We start from the raw sequence: 17,297 nt of genomic DNA on the forward strand, positions 1-17,297 counted from the left end.
GTGGAACGAGCTATCACTGGTGCAATGCGTGGGTTCAGGCATTTACTTTTAAGAGGCACAAACAGATTTATTTTACCTCTGGTAACCTCAAGAGAAAGACGTTATAATCCAGAATCCGCATTAAACATCACGTTCCTTCATAACCAACTGAGCAGAGCCAGTTTTCGTTGGGAAATGACAAAGCGGAAGTCATGGTAAACAGAAATACAGTCGCCAGTAAACTTACTTACATTATAAAATTTTATTTTATTTGATGAACCGATAGCCATTTAAAGGGACAGGGCTCTTATTTTACTTGTACTTGATTGAACTAGAGACGTTTAAAAATTTGGTGCTGGACTGTGATTCGAATTCGTATCTCCTCTTTCGAGGATCTGAATCTCTCGGAACAGTATAGTTCAGTCATTTCGTTCCTGTTCCCGAGACTGCAATCTTCTCTAGCTCTCTTCCAAAGGTAAGTATGTGGGTCTGAAACCTGATCCAGTACAAAAATATTCATAATTTCATTTCTAGCTTTATCAAGTGCACACCCACCTGCTAGTGAAAATTAACGCGCAATTTCAATGTCTGTTCATGTGTTGCCAACAATCGCAACAGGTGTCGTTATTTCTGGTCAAACACGCACACATCTTACTGTTCATGAGTAAGCAACTGATACTTAAGCTATATTCGTGGATGCGCGGTAGGTGTGCAGTTCGATTGTCGCTTAGGCACAAAAGTTTGTATCCTTATTTTAGATTCAGACACCTAGCGGCTCGTAAGAAAAACCGATACGTAACATTTGATTTTTCTTAGTTAACAATCGGATTACGTGTTGGGTTCGTATCTCCGTCACAGAACTTCACATCATGCACTTCATCTTTAAATGCATGCACACTTTGTTACTTCAGAATGGAGGTATATCAGACATCTTTCGTGGTTAGATAACAGGGATGAAAGGGTCTTGATAGGAGTCACGGTTTATTACAAAAATTGTCGTCTTTTATTTTCAAGTTTAGATTTGGTTACTGGTATTGGCAAAACTTTCGGTAGTTCATGACTCTTCATGGCTAATAATCAATATGATGTGATTAGATTAGATTACATTACATTAGATTAACTCTTGTTCCATAGATCATGAATACGACATTTCGTAATGATGTGGAACGTGTCATTTTAATGAAAGATTTCTTTAAATACCATGATTCAATTTCTTTACAACAATTTTTTACACACTCTCTCATTGCTTTTTATTTCTCTCTCTCTCTCTCTCTCTCTCTCTCTCTTTGACACACACACACACACACACACACACACACACACACACACACATTCTTTTTTATTTTTATTTGTATGTTCTGCTCGACTATCGGCGAGGCAGGAAAACGCCTGTGAATGACTTTCTTAGTTTTGAGTGCACTTACGAAAGAAATATAAAAACAACAATGAGAGTTACTGATTTATGATGCTCAGTTTGCAGTCAGTTCTGAGTATTATTAGTAACTACGCTCCAGTCCCTAAACGTAGTTACAGAAAGCGAATCAGACGCATTACGTATTCCAGGCCGTAGCAGCCGCGACTTGGAGACACCAGCTATGGTCACTTCCCAGACCGCTGTAGGATCACATCGGTTCGTCTTCTTCCTGCTGGTACTGTAACTGAGATTTGGCAACAAGGCAACGTATGTTTGGCAACTCTGTGATCGACGAGTTACTTCCTGGTGTGCACGGAATTAAGCCTCAAAGTTCACTTGATTTTACCTGTCATTTCCATTGAATAATCTGAGTTATTATAGCTTGAAGGGTAACAAAAGATTGAAAATTTACGGTTTTCAGCCCAAGAAAGTCGTTGCAGGTGGAAATCGCAACTAATCTCGACCTTTAAATAGCGGTTTACGAGTTCTAGTTACTATTGCCGTCGTAATAGGAAACTGAGACCCATACCCCCTCGCCAGCTCTGTGGTAACGTGCTGACATGTGAAACAGCGTCTGTTACGGTTCGCAGTTCCAGTCTCACTGACTGAAACGTTTTTATCCCTTCTGTGAAAGAGCTACAAGCAGTCAGATCAAACATCAATACGGAAATCGCAAGAAAATGCTTTCAGCTCATAGTGCAATGTTGAAAAACTTACAATGCTGCACAACAGGTATCGCCTCTTTCCGCTGCTGACAAGCGAATTTTGGGTTTCTAGGAATACGTAACTATATTTATGAAATGCCACATTTGCATACCTCTTGAGTATGACACAGCATACCAATTAAACACAGACCCTATCAAAATCTAAGTGAGTAGTATTTTACTAATTCGTGTCGATAGAGGCATGCTTGTGTACAGATACTTTCGTCGTAAGGTTATCATCGTTAGTTTTATTTCATTTCTTATAATACAGTGCACAATTTTCGTAAGGTTTCCTTTAGTGTTGTTAAAACAATAGTAAACATGAGAGAGAAATTAATCATCAACGATATATGCGAATTCTCTGATGTTACCTATGACAGTCTGACAATGCACATGCAGTTTATTGATTACATGCATGTAGAAAATTTGTTCTGAGTTAAAGCTGTCAATCAAAGTTTGAAGAAGAATAAAATATCACTACCACACGACGGCTAATGTAGAAAATACTTTTCTGACATATTATGGCACGATGCGCTCTCCCTGCACATCTTCGAGATGCATCTGCTGCCTGCTGTCTATTAAACCTGAATAGAACAAAATGTCACAGTAGTTAGTCCTTTTTCCACATGCGACTGCTTTGGTGTTCAAAGTTCCATTAGATTGATAACTTCAGCAGAGAGCAGAATCGCGTTTTAAAAAATGTAGCACTGAATGTATTCGAACTCGCGACATCTTATCTATACTACAAGCTGACACGTAGCTACAACAGCTCCAGAGCTCGGCAACTATTCCTCCAGAACTTTTGGATTCCACAGCACTGTGAGATTATGCATATGGCCATGTCTTGACTTCTGAGAGACAAACAGTTACAGCTTTTCTTTTGGACTGAACGACGTTTTCTAGTAACAGATAGCGCAATAGAATAGCTCAAGTGAAAAGGAACACTTCTTATTTAAACTTCTGCTTCCTACAATGTTGGCAGTTGTGTGTAGGTGGCAGTAACGTGATTTTATTTCTGTGATTACAAAATAGTCGAATGTATGCACTGGGTAGCCGAGGCAGCTAGTTCATGGTGATTCGGTCAACCAAGTAAATGAATTTACTGAACATGCTGCAAATTACTACAGGGAGCCTGTGTGTCAGAATTCTCATCCAGTGTGGCGCAACTGCGTTACGATAGAAAAATGACTCGCAGAGAAGAGGATTTCGTGGTCTGTTGGACGGATGGTAGGTTGTTATACCTATGGTCTGGGTTCGATTCCCACTTCTGTCAATGATTTTAGATAGGGAGAGACAGATTCCATTCTCTCCTGGCTACACCAAGTGAAGGAGATATAATGGCTGCGTGGTCAGAAAATTCACATTAAAGATGATATTCCTTCTTTACCAAGTAGACGGTAGGTTGAACCACAATAAAGTCTGGAGTGGCGACATGTAGAAACTCTACCACCAGTAACCTTTCTTATACTAGTTATTTATTTCAAGTGACGACACAAACGCTATGTATGGTCACAGGACACTTATTCCATCTTTTATTTGAGCTTCTGTATGTCGATAAAATTGGTTCTGAACTGGGAATGCAACTCAGACCGCCCTTAACGCGGAATTTGATCCCTTCGTGGCAATACAGCTCGGCTACAATTTGTTGTTTGTTCAAAACTGCAGATTTCTCAACACCTTCACATATTATGCGTGAATGGGATCGAATCCTGGCCCGGCACTAAAGATTTAATTATGTATTATCAAGCTCTAGCATGAGAATACCTGTCTGCTGGTGGATAATAATTTTGATTTTTAATGTATTTTCATTCGCTGTCACACTAACGATATCTGACGTTTTTAACTCCCAGTGAGACACAGAACTATTTGCGAGATGACTGTAAGTTCAAGATGCTATTCTGAGCAGCTGGTGGAGAAAAATTCGGTAGCTGACGTCTCTTTGTGTGTAGTCAACAACGATATGTGTGGGGCTCTATTCCCAGTGAGCGCTGAACTCTTCGTCATATTATTTCAGTTCAAACATGCTCACATGTCACTGCTGGTGCAACAAACCCATATTTAACGTTAGTTTTCTCTAGAATATAACAGCGATAGGTGCCGGGTTGGAGTCCTGGGAAGGAAAAAATTAATTTTTCGTCTCGTCATTTCAGTTATAACATCTAGTTACTGCCGCGAAATTCCGATATGTCACATTTGACTGTGCTTCGATAGCAATCCGATTATGTTCCGGGTTCGAATCCGTGTCCAACACACAGCTTTACCTCACGGCATTTCAAGTAAGTTACTTGTGAAGAAGCAATATTTAACATCTCTCGTAGTTCGTTAACAGGGACAATAGATGCTGGGTAGGAATTCGCGTCTGTTAAAAATGTTTGCGTTATGCAATTTAAAGTTGATATTTGCTAACTGATACTGTCTAAAATCGAGGTATATCACTCTCTGTATGCCTAATCAGGAATGACTGTTAGTTTCCGTCAGTCACGAAATCTTTGCTTAGTCTGCATGAGCTGGGTTTGAATCCATATGCAGAACATGACGGTTCGTCGTGTCATTTAATGTTCATACATATTCTCAACTAGCTGCTCGTGAATAACTTAAATTTTTAATTTCATTTTGTGGTAAATAGATCAAATGGCTCTGAGCACCATGGGACTTAACTTCTAAGGTCATCAGTCCCCTAGAACTTAGAACTACTTAAACCTAACTAACCTAAGGACATCACACACATCCATGCCCGAGGCAGGATTCGAACCTGCGACCGTAGCGGTCACGTGGTTCCAGACTGAAGCGCCTAGAACCGCACGGCCACATCGTCCGGCCCCCACCATCTGGTATCAATGCATTACCTTATAATCCATTATATATAATCATTTTCATAGTACACTTGATATTATAGATGAGTAGGACACAAGACAGGACATAGATAATGTCCGTTTGACGTCAACAGTGTGTAACATTTTACTTTTTTGAATAGGACAATGTTCCTCTCCAATAATTTTTAGATTAGTTACAATAAGCTTACGCTGCAAGAGAATTCGCTTGTATTTTTCAATATGTGGTCTGTTGTCGGTTTGAAGGCCTTCCATAACATCGGCAACGTAGTGCAACTCCACCGAGAGCTGTCTGGAGTAGGGTGGGGTTAGCTATGTGAAAGTTGCGAGCTGTCGAAGACGATCTTCATATTCCTAATGCGATTAGGACATCGTATACTCTTGACGACGTTTAGCACCTGTGCGGTCAGTCACCCAATTTCAGAATTCATTTTGAGTAATCCTGTTAAATTCCCAAAATACTGTCTTTTTATATTGATGAGTAATATGGATAGTCGTCACGTTCATGTGCCGTCTACAACGCAAATTTAATGTTACTATCCTAGGAACTAACCTGCAATACGTTTTGTATTTCATAATCGGAACTATCTGCATTAACCGTCATCAGAGCAATGTCAGGGAACAGAGTGCAGCAGTGCCTACTTGAGGACCTGCTTGAGTCGTGTTCTAAGGAAAGGGTAGTTGCTGGTTCACATTATATTACACTAGCGAGAAGTACCGACTTTTCCTTTTCTCTGCAAACATCCAGAACTAAATTCAGTAACTAAATGCTAAGAATATATTTTCATTGTGCCAACTCAAAGATCAATAGATATGGATATAGATATAGATTTTTATATTTAAAGCCATTCTCTTTCTGCGTTGGAATAAACATCATTCATTATTTGCTTGTTCTTGTTACGATTGTTATTGTCATTCTCTCACTCGCAAGAGTCTTATGCTGATGCTGTATGAATAAATTATGCCATTGGACACAAAGCGGTTTAGTTTTGAGACCTAACCCACGAGGGGGGAAGGCACAGTGGTCTGCTTCAGGAATTCCAAGCAATAAAACACAAAAAACAACCCAGGAAGGGTTCGAACAGCTACTTTCACGCAGAGACATGCATTTGGAATCTGTTCATCGTTACGGGGTCAAAGAAGAGGGTCACATTACTGAAACAATGATCGGGCTACTTAGTATATAATAGAGCATACAGATTTCAAGGAGGAAACGTATGAAGACGCAGACTTCCTCGTTATCAATATGTGCGGCATATCTTTCGTGTTAACGAAAGTAAATTCCCGCTTTACCTCTTCTTACGTGTCAAATGAAATGAATGCCATGAGGAATAGAATATTTGTTGACTGCGTCTCTTCTTGCTTCCATCCTTACCAACATATTTCTTCATTCTCGTGGTAATCATGACAATCTATGTGCATGCTGCAAACGATTGCAAGTGGACAAATTCGACATCGAGGTGCAAAGCGTTTGGTATCTTACATTATATTCAATTCGAATAAGCTTCCGGTGTATTTTTACTTCGTTTGTATTTTTAGATGATTATGAACGTTACGGAAATTTATCTCACATGCTTTATGTTGAATGAGAAACATTGAATGATCCGTTTTGCTTTCCCTACGTTGAAATGATATAATGTCGGCGTCAACAGCCTTCTTCCACGCCGGAAGCTGAAACTTGTATCATTCTGGATTAATGATAATTGAATGTCTCATATGTATACATAGCCCACAAGGCGACGTCAGAAACCACCAGGGGAGAACGCCGCATAAAAACCAAACGTGCGCGCGCGTCTCCACTCTGAAGAACCGTATCGGAGAATCACGGCAAGCATTTCGCTGAAGAGCTGCCTCGTCAGAGAGCCGAGAAATGGCATCGTCGTAGCAAGTATTTGTCAACACTCTGATAGTGCATTTACTTCCGGGTGTAGGTCGGCGTTACCTCGCTAAATTCACTTAACATTCGTTTTCCACATCGAAGACTCGTACGATATAATCCGCTGCAAGATGACACAATTAGAAAGTATATTTAATTTCTGGACTCCAAGAACGGCGTTCTTCACATAAGTAACACCTGTTTGTGTGTGCATTCGGGAGGACGATGGTGCAATCCCGCGCCCGGCCATCCTGATTTAGGTTTTCAATGATTTCCCTAAATCGCTTCAGGCAAATGCCGGGATGGTTCCTTAGGAAGGGCACGGCCGATTTCCTTCCCCATCCTTCCCTAATCCGAGCTTGTGATTCGTCTCTAATGACATCGTTGTCGACGGGACGTTAAAACAGTAATCTCCACCTCCTCTGTTTCTGTGTTTAAGGTTGCGTTTTGAGGCTCAGGCAACATCGCAGTGACTATAGTCCGCCTCTGGCCGCCAGTGTGTCGTTAGCTCAGAGGTTCCCTTGTGCGTTGCAGTGCTTGTACTATAAGTTCGAATCACGGTAGAAGCCGCTGACTAAAACATTTTATTTTCCATTTTAATTAATGGAGTTGCAAACTGCTAGTAAACATTTCTTATGCGAAATCTGAAGAATGCCTTTAAACATCAATCTTCGTCCGATTTCGACTTAGTAAATTAAGTTAATATCATGGATTTCTGCTTTGCAAATTCCAAGGTGCTTCACTGTAAAATTGGTCCTGAAAAGATTCAAACCGACTGTCAACGATATAAATTTGAGCTTTGTTCGTCATATAGGTCTAACATGTCGGAAGGTTGTTTATGAAGTGCACCTGTTCATTAATATAGTTCACATCTTCTAAATTTTTGCAATAGCATTTAACTGTAGACGTTTTCTAACACCGGCGTTAGCAATTCCTTTCCGTTCTCTGAAACCTTCAAAACGACAAATTTATCTGGATTAAATCTGATGACCTTAACTATCACTTCCGATCAACAATAAATACTTCATGAACCCATACATGGAACTCCAAATGTGCAGTGTGCCTGCACTGCTACAGAGCATGCATTGCAAGGTATTCACACAGTTTATCGCATAGACTTACCATAAGGAATGAAACAAGAACTGTAATACATTTTACACCACAGACGCTCACTCTGGCTTGACGAAAACATCCAATCATTGACCAAAAGTTGCACAAATAATTAAGTTTGAAAGGAAAAGAAACGAGGTATGAAGCATTTATAAATTCATCGAATGTAGTGAGGTGGTTTAATTTCGTCCCAGTCTATAAAATTAATTTCGGGCCATACTCAGCTCTTGCCGATTACCCGCCTACTAATCAGGGCGTCTGTCTCCGTTGCTTTTGAGCGTGAATGGAAATTGTAGAAATTTTCTGTGGAGCAACATTTAATAATAAAGCGTTTCAAATCATCAAAAGCGATGAGCGGTAGCAGGCGCTTTCGATAAAGAACGGGGGAGTGCAGCGCCGCTGCTGTCGCCACGGCCGCTGCCAGTAGCCAGCAAATGGATCCCGGAGCTTTGCCGCATACGGCGTCCAGAGGAGGACAGTCTGCAGGAAATCTGCCGCAAAATCGTTACTAGATAAAACTTTGATATCGGTGTGTCACAAAGCGAAATAGATTGAATCTGCGCTACCATTACATTCACGTCTTCAGCATTCAGACAGAAGAGGCTATAAAAATATTTTATGCCAGCTGCTCTCGATCCACTGACATTATGAACAGAAACAACGCACGCTACCGCTAGACCACAGGCGTAATCAGCCTAGAGTCTCTCTATCTTGGGACAAGTTTTCCTCCAGGAAGTGCCGCAGTCTACAGTGTTGCCAGATTGTGCAGATAACCGGACTTAGAGAATTAGCGAGTTGGCCAGTTTCTTTGTCCCATGTCGCGATCGGCGCGGACTTAGCTTCTGAAGCGGCCGGCCGCCGGTCAAGTTTTATGTCAAAGAGTGTACATGTATCACATTGGAACAACCGAAATAAAATGTTCAAACGTACCTGCATTCTGTATTTTAGTTCAAAAAACCTACCTGTTACCAACTATTGGTCTAAAATTGTGAGCCATAAGTTTGTGACTATTACAGCGCCAGCTATCACAAAGCGAAGAAAGTGGCCAAACTAAAACATTCTTATTTCTTTACGTACAACGCACATATGTAATAAAAATGGGGGTTTCTATTTAAAAAAACGCAGTTGATATCCGCTTGACCTATGGCAGCGCCATCTGGTTTTCCCCTTCAAGCTAGACAAGTTTTGTCCTTCGTAGTTTTTTCGTTTGATGCTTATTTCGTGAGATATTTGGCCCGTCACGATCAATGGACCACCCTGTATGCTCCAGGAGTACACTGTCAATATTTTTTTAACCGATCGTCTGATGGGTGCTTAAGTCTTTGGCTGCATTCACACCTGCTTTATACCTCATGCTGACCGCGGATTGGACACTCATGACGTAGATGAAGCAAAGCTAGATCCATTTCTGTACTTAGTTTCTCAGAACTTTTTACTTTATGCGTAAAAAATTTAAAAATCATGCGTTTTTAGAGTTGCATGTGTTCTCAGCTACGCACGCTTTCTTATTAGATCATGACTAGACTATTGTCATGTCGCGAGTAGTAGTTAGTGGGGCACGTTGCTGTTACACGAGGATTTACCTCAGACGAATCTCTCGATGAATGGAAGTAGGCGTGGACGCGACTGTTACTGTTTTTCGTTTGGTGGTGATGTGAACCGAATCTTGAACAGAGAGTACGTAGTGATACGAAAAGTCATCGGGGGTCATCAGCTGATGACGCTGACTGGATATAGTTTTCGATCTATGCTCTGTGATATCAGGAAGCTTTGTGACAAGTGTAAGAGAGATCTGAAAGCAAAAATCCTGTTATTTCTGGATGAGCAGATGCACGAAGCCGAAGACGACAGGTCGGGGGTTTCCCTTCCATCGTGGGCTTCTTTCATTTCTTGAAACACACTGTCTGCCCCTATGCAGAGTTAAACACCTGCTGTTACATAAACGGTAACTGACCTCATTTCAAATCGATCAACTTCTCTTCAGAATACTCCTTCACACACTACTATACGAAACTGAACTGTTGTACTGAATAACTTACTATGGTAGGTGGTCTTACATAAGATAAACTTTTCTTGATGTTATTTTTAAGCTTTACTCACACACTTATGCCAATCTGCTTAATTGTAATTACTAGCTTCACAGCAGGAGAAGTGTGGCTCGTCGAAGATCTAGTATCCTCCTTTGTCAGAGGAGCTGGTGCCAATTGCTCCAAAATGTGGAAACTGACCGGACTCATTCTGAAGAATTCGTACAATTTGTGTTTGTGTTGGGAGTGCTGACGAGATAGACAGCTGAGCGATGTTTGGTATCTGTAGCATTGCTCGGAAGCACCCGGTACTTGCTTCTTATAAGCCACAATAACATCCTCTCAGAAGAGCTGATAACAGCAACTGAAACCTGGAACATAAATGTGATTCGCACTGTCTTCTTGTTCGTCGTATCGCCTCAGTATGAACAGCAGTGTCGGTAAGGATGAAATGTTGGCGATACAGATGCACAGGCAGTATGATATTGTAAATAGACCAGAAATAAAATATCCTACGCCTGAGAGAATGCTCATTCTGCAGATTTTCCAACTCTGTGATCGTCACGATGTGATGTTTGCAGCGACAGCAGCGCTCCAAGCGGCAAGAAAGCTGTCCTCATAGCGTCTAACGGCCCGTAAGATTGTTGTTGGATTTCGTATTCTCCTTCTACATTATTTACGCTGCGATTTTCTTTTTTTTCCCATAATTTTACGCCTTAAGCGTTTGTAAAATTTCGTGAGAGACGAATTATACTAAAGTAAAGAAAAGTAGTCACAATAATCAGAAAAGAAATATAATAAGATGCAACTATTATCAAAGAAATATTTTCGTTTTTCCGTCTTGGCTCATGTTTTCGGTACAGAGCGCTGATCTGGGTTAGGAGTGTCCATTTTTAATTACCGCGATGCGTTGTTTCTTCACTTGTTTTCTGCGATATTTCTGCGGCTGTCCGTTCGTATTATGGTAGGCGTTTTCCTTGTCACGTAAAAATTTTCCGAAGAATCTGTTGACATTATCATTCGTATACTTCACAGTTTTCCATCAGATTAATAGTTCTATTTGATATGTCCATCTCGTCCAGAAAAAGATGTAGTGTTGAAGATTCGAATGTTTAGCGTGTCTCATGTTGCTGGTCTTAGGCAGCGACAGTTAAGGAATTCAGTTAAGGAATTGCTTTCTTGTCTGTGTTCAGTCGTATTGCTTTTGATGTTCTGTTATTACTGCTGTGGAGCAAATTTCTCTCCAGCGACATTTGCGTTTGTAAACTGATTTGGTTGCATGTGAGCTAACACTACTCACAATACAAGCATTCTGCAAAAGCTAGTGTTCTACTGTTTAGACGTTTCGAGCTGCTGAAGAAAAACTTTTATCTTCGGAAAATGTCTGTCTGTTACACGAGAATCGTAGAATTACAACGAAAAAGAGTCCAGTAATATGATGTACGATAGATGTGGTGCGTGTGTTGCAATTTATATATAGTGTTTACCGGCAATGCTTCCAAATGGCTAAATGTGTAAGGGAATTGGAGACACGTCCTAATCTGTTTTTTCTACCTTTCTCTGTCCATCTGCAATCCCTCCCCTCTTCGAGTTTGTTTATAGCTAATGCAAACGAAACATTGTTTGGGAACTTGAGTTGCTTAAATGAATGGATACCAATGGTATCGTTGTTATACGGGGTAGGATTTGTGAAGGTAACAGCTTCAGCGATAGGATTTCGCATAGTTCAAACCTGCGAACGGCTGAGGTTAGAAAGTTTGGCACGGTTCAAATTCAATAACAGTACTCCAATCGTAAGCCGATAAACTGTACCTGAAGCTTGCCTGTTTTCTGTTAAAACCGACTAAGAGGAAGAAAACAAAACGGCACATTGTTGTGTATACAATTTTTGTTTAAAAGGAGGTAGAATATGTATGGGAGAAACAGTTTATCAAATGCTTTAACTGCCCTGCTATCGTACTTAAAACTCTGATAAACAAAACAAAGACGCATATTTTCACAGCAAAGAACACCATTTTGTCTCTCGCAATCGATTTTAACAGAAAATCTGTACATTGTCGTTTAAGAAAAATATGTAGCCTTTGTCCGTCCGAATATTTGTTCTATTAGAGCATCGTGTAAAAATTTGAAATAAATCGGTTACGAATTATTCGAGACTTCGGAAACAACGTTCAAGAACATATTGTCATTATGCCTAATTACAGCGATAGAACTAACACTCAACGGAATTCGTTTTCAACAATGTTGTTTAATGGCCGCTTGGTTCGTTAACCAGAAGAGCAATGGCGATGGCGCTGTAATTCATGGTCATTATTACACTTCAGTAACTGTGAATCATTGTTTAGACTAGGGCAGTTCACCTGTAAACTAGCGTAATGCATTCTCACCAAAGCTTGTAAGCTAGTGAATTATGTTGATTCCAAAATGGTAACGTTAATTTTTCGGTAAAATAATCCAAAACACAATTTGTGGCTGAAATGTTTGACACAACAATATTGAAGCAATAGTTACAGTATATACCATCTTCCTTTTAAAAAAGGTTACATTAGCGGTTTCAACGAACTACGTCATCATTTTGAAATGTAACACATCAGTTGGAGAATACATAATGGGAATTATGACCATACATCTGACAACAGTTACGAGAAATAATGAGACTAGGCAACCTAGACAATTGTGGCACAAACATGTCACTAAAGTTGCCCATGCTTGCACAACCGTTCATTTCATGTCTTAATGTAGAATAGTTAAAAATTATACCAGGTTGAAAATTGCCAAGGATTCTTGTAATGTGTGAGAAGGAAAATATGGCTTTACAAAGTAAAATTTTATGTGGTGTGACTATGGCTTAGTCATAGTGTCAAATAAACATTTAAATTATATTATAGTCACACTCCTTTACGACAATTACGTCGGAATATAGAATTTGTGGCTGGTTTGCTGCTATGTCATCAGCAGTTTGTCTTAACATAACATCAAAGGTCGTATTTCTCTACTTGATAAAGTTGCGTTATACTGATGGTCTGGTGTTCCGTTTGTTCGCAGGAGCTGGGATCGCAGCCATTGCCGACAATCAGTGTAACGGACGATGCGTCGCACGTGGACGGTGCTGCCGCCAGCGGCCACCGGCCGAGAGCGGGTGAGTACGTAGTTCCTGTGGCTGCCCCTAGGTGGCAATCGAGAACAAATCTGTGAAGCTTCGTAAAACAGGTGCGGATCGGGCCAGTTCTGTCGGCGGTATCTCATCATAACAGTAGCGGATTTTGTGCTTTCGTGTCACTATAGGTTGATTCTTACAGTAAAATTCTATCGGCAACCATCCACTGTTGTTAACGCAATTTTTTGAAAAAGAAACAGCGTCGTTAACGGTTTGGAACCGATAGCACGATTGTCAGATGTTAACAGTGATGGTTATAGCTTCGCTGAACCGAGACGTTGACTGATTTCTGTAATACAGCAACGTAAAGCGATGGTCAGCATTCAAATGTGGACAAACGTTTTAGCGAGGGAGGAAGTTGTAGAAATAAAATACAAAATTTATGTGACTAACGACGGTTTTCATTAAATAGTTAGTGAGAAAGTTATTGAAGCAACATTATATTGCGACATTGTTCGTGGACTCCGCAAGGCACTAAATATCCGGAAAATCACCCCCTGACGTTACCGGTGGCAAAAGTATTAGAGAGGGTTTTTGACTGGTGTTGTTGTTGTGGTCTTCAGTCCTGAGACTGGTTTGATGCAGCTCTCCATGCTACTCTATCCTGTGCAAGGTTCTTCATCTCCCAGTACCTACTGCAGCCTACATCCTTCTGAATCTGCTTAGTGTATTCATCTCTTGGTCTCCCTCTACGATTTTTACCCTCCACGCTGCCCTCCAGTACTAAATTCGTGGTCCCTTGATGCCTCAGAACATGTCCTACCAGCCGATCCCTTCTTCTAGTCAAGTTATGCCACAAACTCCTCCCCAATTCTATTCAATACCTCCTCATTAGTAATGTGATCTACCCATCCAATCTTCAGCATTCTTCTGTAACACCAAATTTCGAAAGCTTCTATTCTCTTCTTGTTTAAACTATTGATCGTCCACGTTTCACTTCCATACATGGCTACACTCCATACAAATACTTTCAGAAACGACTTTCTGACACTTAAATCTATACTCGATGTTAACAAATTTCTCTTCTTCAGAAACGCTTTCCTTGCCATTGCCAGTCTACATTTTATATCCTGTCTACTTCGACCATCATCAGTTATTTTGCTCCCCAAATAGCAAAACTCCTTTACTACTTTAAGTGTCTCATTTCCTAATCTAATTCCCTCAGCATCACCAGACTTAATTCGACTGCGTTCCATTATCCTTGTTTTGCTTTTATTGATGTTCCCCTTATATCCTCCTCTCAAGACACTGTCCATTCCGTTCAACTGCTCTTCCAAGTCCTTTGCTGTCTCTGACAGAATTACAATGTCATCGGCGAACCTCAAAATTTTTATTACTTCTCCATGGATTTTAATACCTTCTCCGAACTTTTCTTTTGTTTCCTTTACTGCTTGCTCAATATGCAGATTGAATAACATCGGGGAGAGGCTACAACCCTGTCTCACTTCCTTCCCAACCACTGCTTCCCTTTCATGCCCCTCGACTCTTATATCTGCCATCTGATTTCTGTACAAATTGTAAACAGCCTTTCGCTCTCTGTATTTTACCGCTACCGCCTTCAGAATTTGAAAGAGAGTATTCCAGTCAACATTGTCAAAAGCTTTCTCTAAGTCTACAAATCCTAGAAACGTAGGTTGCCTTTCCTTAATCTTTCTTCTAAGATAAGTCGTAGGGTCAGTATTGCCTCACGTATTCCAACATTTCTACGGAACAACAAAATGCAAAAAAAAAAAAAAAAAAAAAAAAAAAAAACGAACGTTTTCTCTTAAATGTTTGTCGAAAATCAGTCAAGATTAATTAAAACATTATGCAGCACTCAAGTGTGTATCTGCATTTTAACTAAACTCAATCGTTAAGTGGTTTCTCAGTGTGACACAAACACCTGACAATCTGTGAATCTGTGATAGCAAAATCAGAAAGTTCTATCTTTCGAATGACGGAAAGGTAAATTTTAGGATTTGGGCCAACGACGCACACATAAATTGAACTTCATATATGCCCTACAGTGACACGTAACGTTCAGGCAATGATCATGGGGGTGGATCGTGATGACACAACCTTCTCCTCGAAGAGTAGGGCACAAAGGCTGCATAATATTGAGAGATTAGGTTACTGTGTGAAGAGGGACTATGTCGTACCACGGGATGAAGCTGATCATCCAAAATAGTCACATAGTCTTTCGCAGTAAAGCGACCTTCCAGAACAGCCGTGAGACCCGTGGGATACCACAACATGGCTGCGCAAATGGCCAAACGCTCGCCGTGTTTCAATCTCGGGACGTAAACTCCACCAGAAATAAAACTAATCCGACCAAAAGTTTCTCTCACTACCCCGTAGTCCAGATTTCCTCTCTTCGGCAGCATGTTTTCCTGTTACGGGCATTTGCATGACTAGGACTGGTTCTGGAATTCCAGCTAGCCCTGCCGGAGCTCCCTACGTACTGAGAGGACTGGCCAGAGCGACAACTGTTGAAAAACCAAACACTTCGTCTGCCTTGGTTGCTGTAGTGGTTAATAAAAAGGAAAAAAAGAGAAGAAAAGGAAAGGTTGAAAATGTGGGAAGAAATGTTGAGTAAAAAGGGTGTTTTAAAATCGCTAATGACATGGGAAAGAATGAAATGCAAATCACTTCCTATTACAGAAAAGTTATCGGACTTCGTGATTCGGAAAAGCTATTGTTGTGGTGTTCCTTGTGGCGTTTCTGAGCAAAAGTCAAACCAATCTCCACTAAAAAAATTATTTGAAGGAGAACAGAGAATAACAAAATGTGATTGACAGGGGGAAAGGGTGGCCGGCCGAAGTGGCCGTGCGGTTAAAGGCGCTGAAGTCTGGAATCGCAAAACCGCTACGGTCGCAGGTTCGAATCCTGCCTCGGGCATGAATGTTTGTGATGTCCTTAGGTTAGTTAGGTTTAACTAGTTCTAAGTTCTAGGGGAGTAATGACAACAGTTGAGTCCCATAGTGCTCAGAGCCAGGGGGAAAGGGCGTAGATAAGAGTTCATTCTTTACCATGTTAACATGTCTTCTTTCGTGCGTCGTCCAGGTATTAAAAAATCTCCAGCTTCATTCCTGCGCGAAAAGTCTTAGCTGCTCCGAAATCTTGCAATGAATTTCATTGTCCAGGAATTACTAATGTATACAAAACCGTCTTGATATTAAATACAATGTATTTTACGTTGCTGCTCCCATCCTCCAAATTTCATTCCACAATACGTCTGCACATCAATAAGGTTTTTCGTCTTAAGCCGACCAAGACTAGCTAATAAGTAAGTTAAGCTTCCGCTCTCAAACACAACAGCGGGTAGAAAACAAAAAAGTTACAATTTTAGTACCTTCATTTTCTTACATATTTTCTCTGCCGTCGAGCGCTCGTACAGCTGCGACGGTATAATTTTTATCTGAGGGAACGAGTGTAGCGCGGCGAAATTCAAAGTCCCGCTACATTACAGAAGCACCCACCATAACAGCGTCAGTAGTTTGCCCACTTCAGCGTTCCTGGGCTCCGACATAATGCCTCGCAGGGACACGGATGGCTAAGTAACCTGCAGGCTTGGCCAGCATCAACATTCATGTTCCGGCATAAATCTCTCGCGGTGTTTTTGTGGAATACTGTATGACACACTGACAACTGCCGTGGACCGCTGTTCAAACATGTCACGTCTTTTTCCGTCAGAGGGCAAGGACCGTTCTAGGCAGTACTTGGACGTAGCTGTAGAGGGCAGGGGTTGCCAGCAAAATTTTCTCGAGGACCCCCTCATCGAGCACGATTGGTACCTTGTCATATCACAGTACCAAGTACCTAAAAAAGCCAATATTAAGAGTCTTTTTATACGTTTTCTGTTTTTGGTAGTTAGAAAAAAAAATTGACAGATTCATTATCGAAAAAATATTGAGCTTAAAACTTTTTCGATTTAGCCATCATTGTTATTGTTAAATTTTTGATTATTGTTCAAAATCTTTGTCTGGGTGTTCAGCATGACAGACTCCTTAAAAAAATACAAATTGAGTATCATACGAAATATATTTAATATAGAATGAGATTTTCACTCTGCAGCGGAGTGTGCGCTGATATGAAACTTCCTGGAAGATTAAAATTGTGTGCCGGACCGAGACTCTAACTTCTTTCTTTTTTTTGGAACCATATATATTTATATAAATATATTAAGTATGATACATCTAAAAAAAGACATTTTATTCTAT

The 17,297-nt window shown here is 40.6% G+C and overlaps 1 protein-coding gene across 1 annotated transcript in view; it reads left to right on the plus strand.

The window, feature by feature from the left end:
- The window catches only part of LOC126108823 (5'-AMP-activated protein kinase subunit gamma-2), a 1,182,277-nt gene that overhangs the window by 519,782 nt on the left and 645,198 nt on the right, over positions 1–17,297 (plus strand). Inside the window, exon 4 of the mRNA XM_049914186.1 lies at positions 12,987–13,080. Coding sequence (XP_049770143.1) covers positions 12,987–13,080 — 94 coding nt within the window. The remainder of the gene's footprint in view (positions 1–12,986; positions 13,081–17,297) is intronic.

This window comes from Schistocerca cancellata, chromosome 11 (genome assembly GCF_023864275.1).
Source record: "Schistocerca cancellata isolate TAMUIC-IGC-003103 chromosome 11, iqSchCanc2.1, whole genome shotgun sequence".
NCBI lineage: Eukaryota > Metazoa > Arthropoda > Insecta > Orthoptera > Acrididae > Schistocerca > Schistocerca cancellata.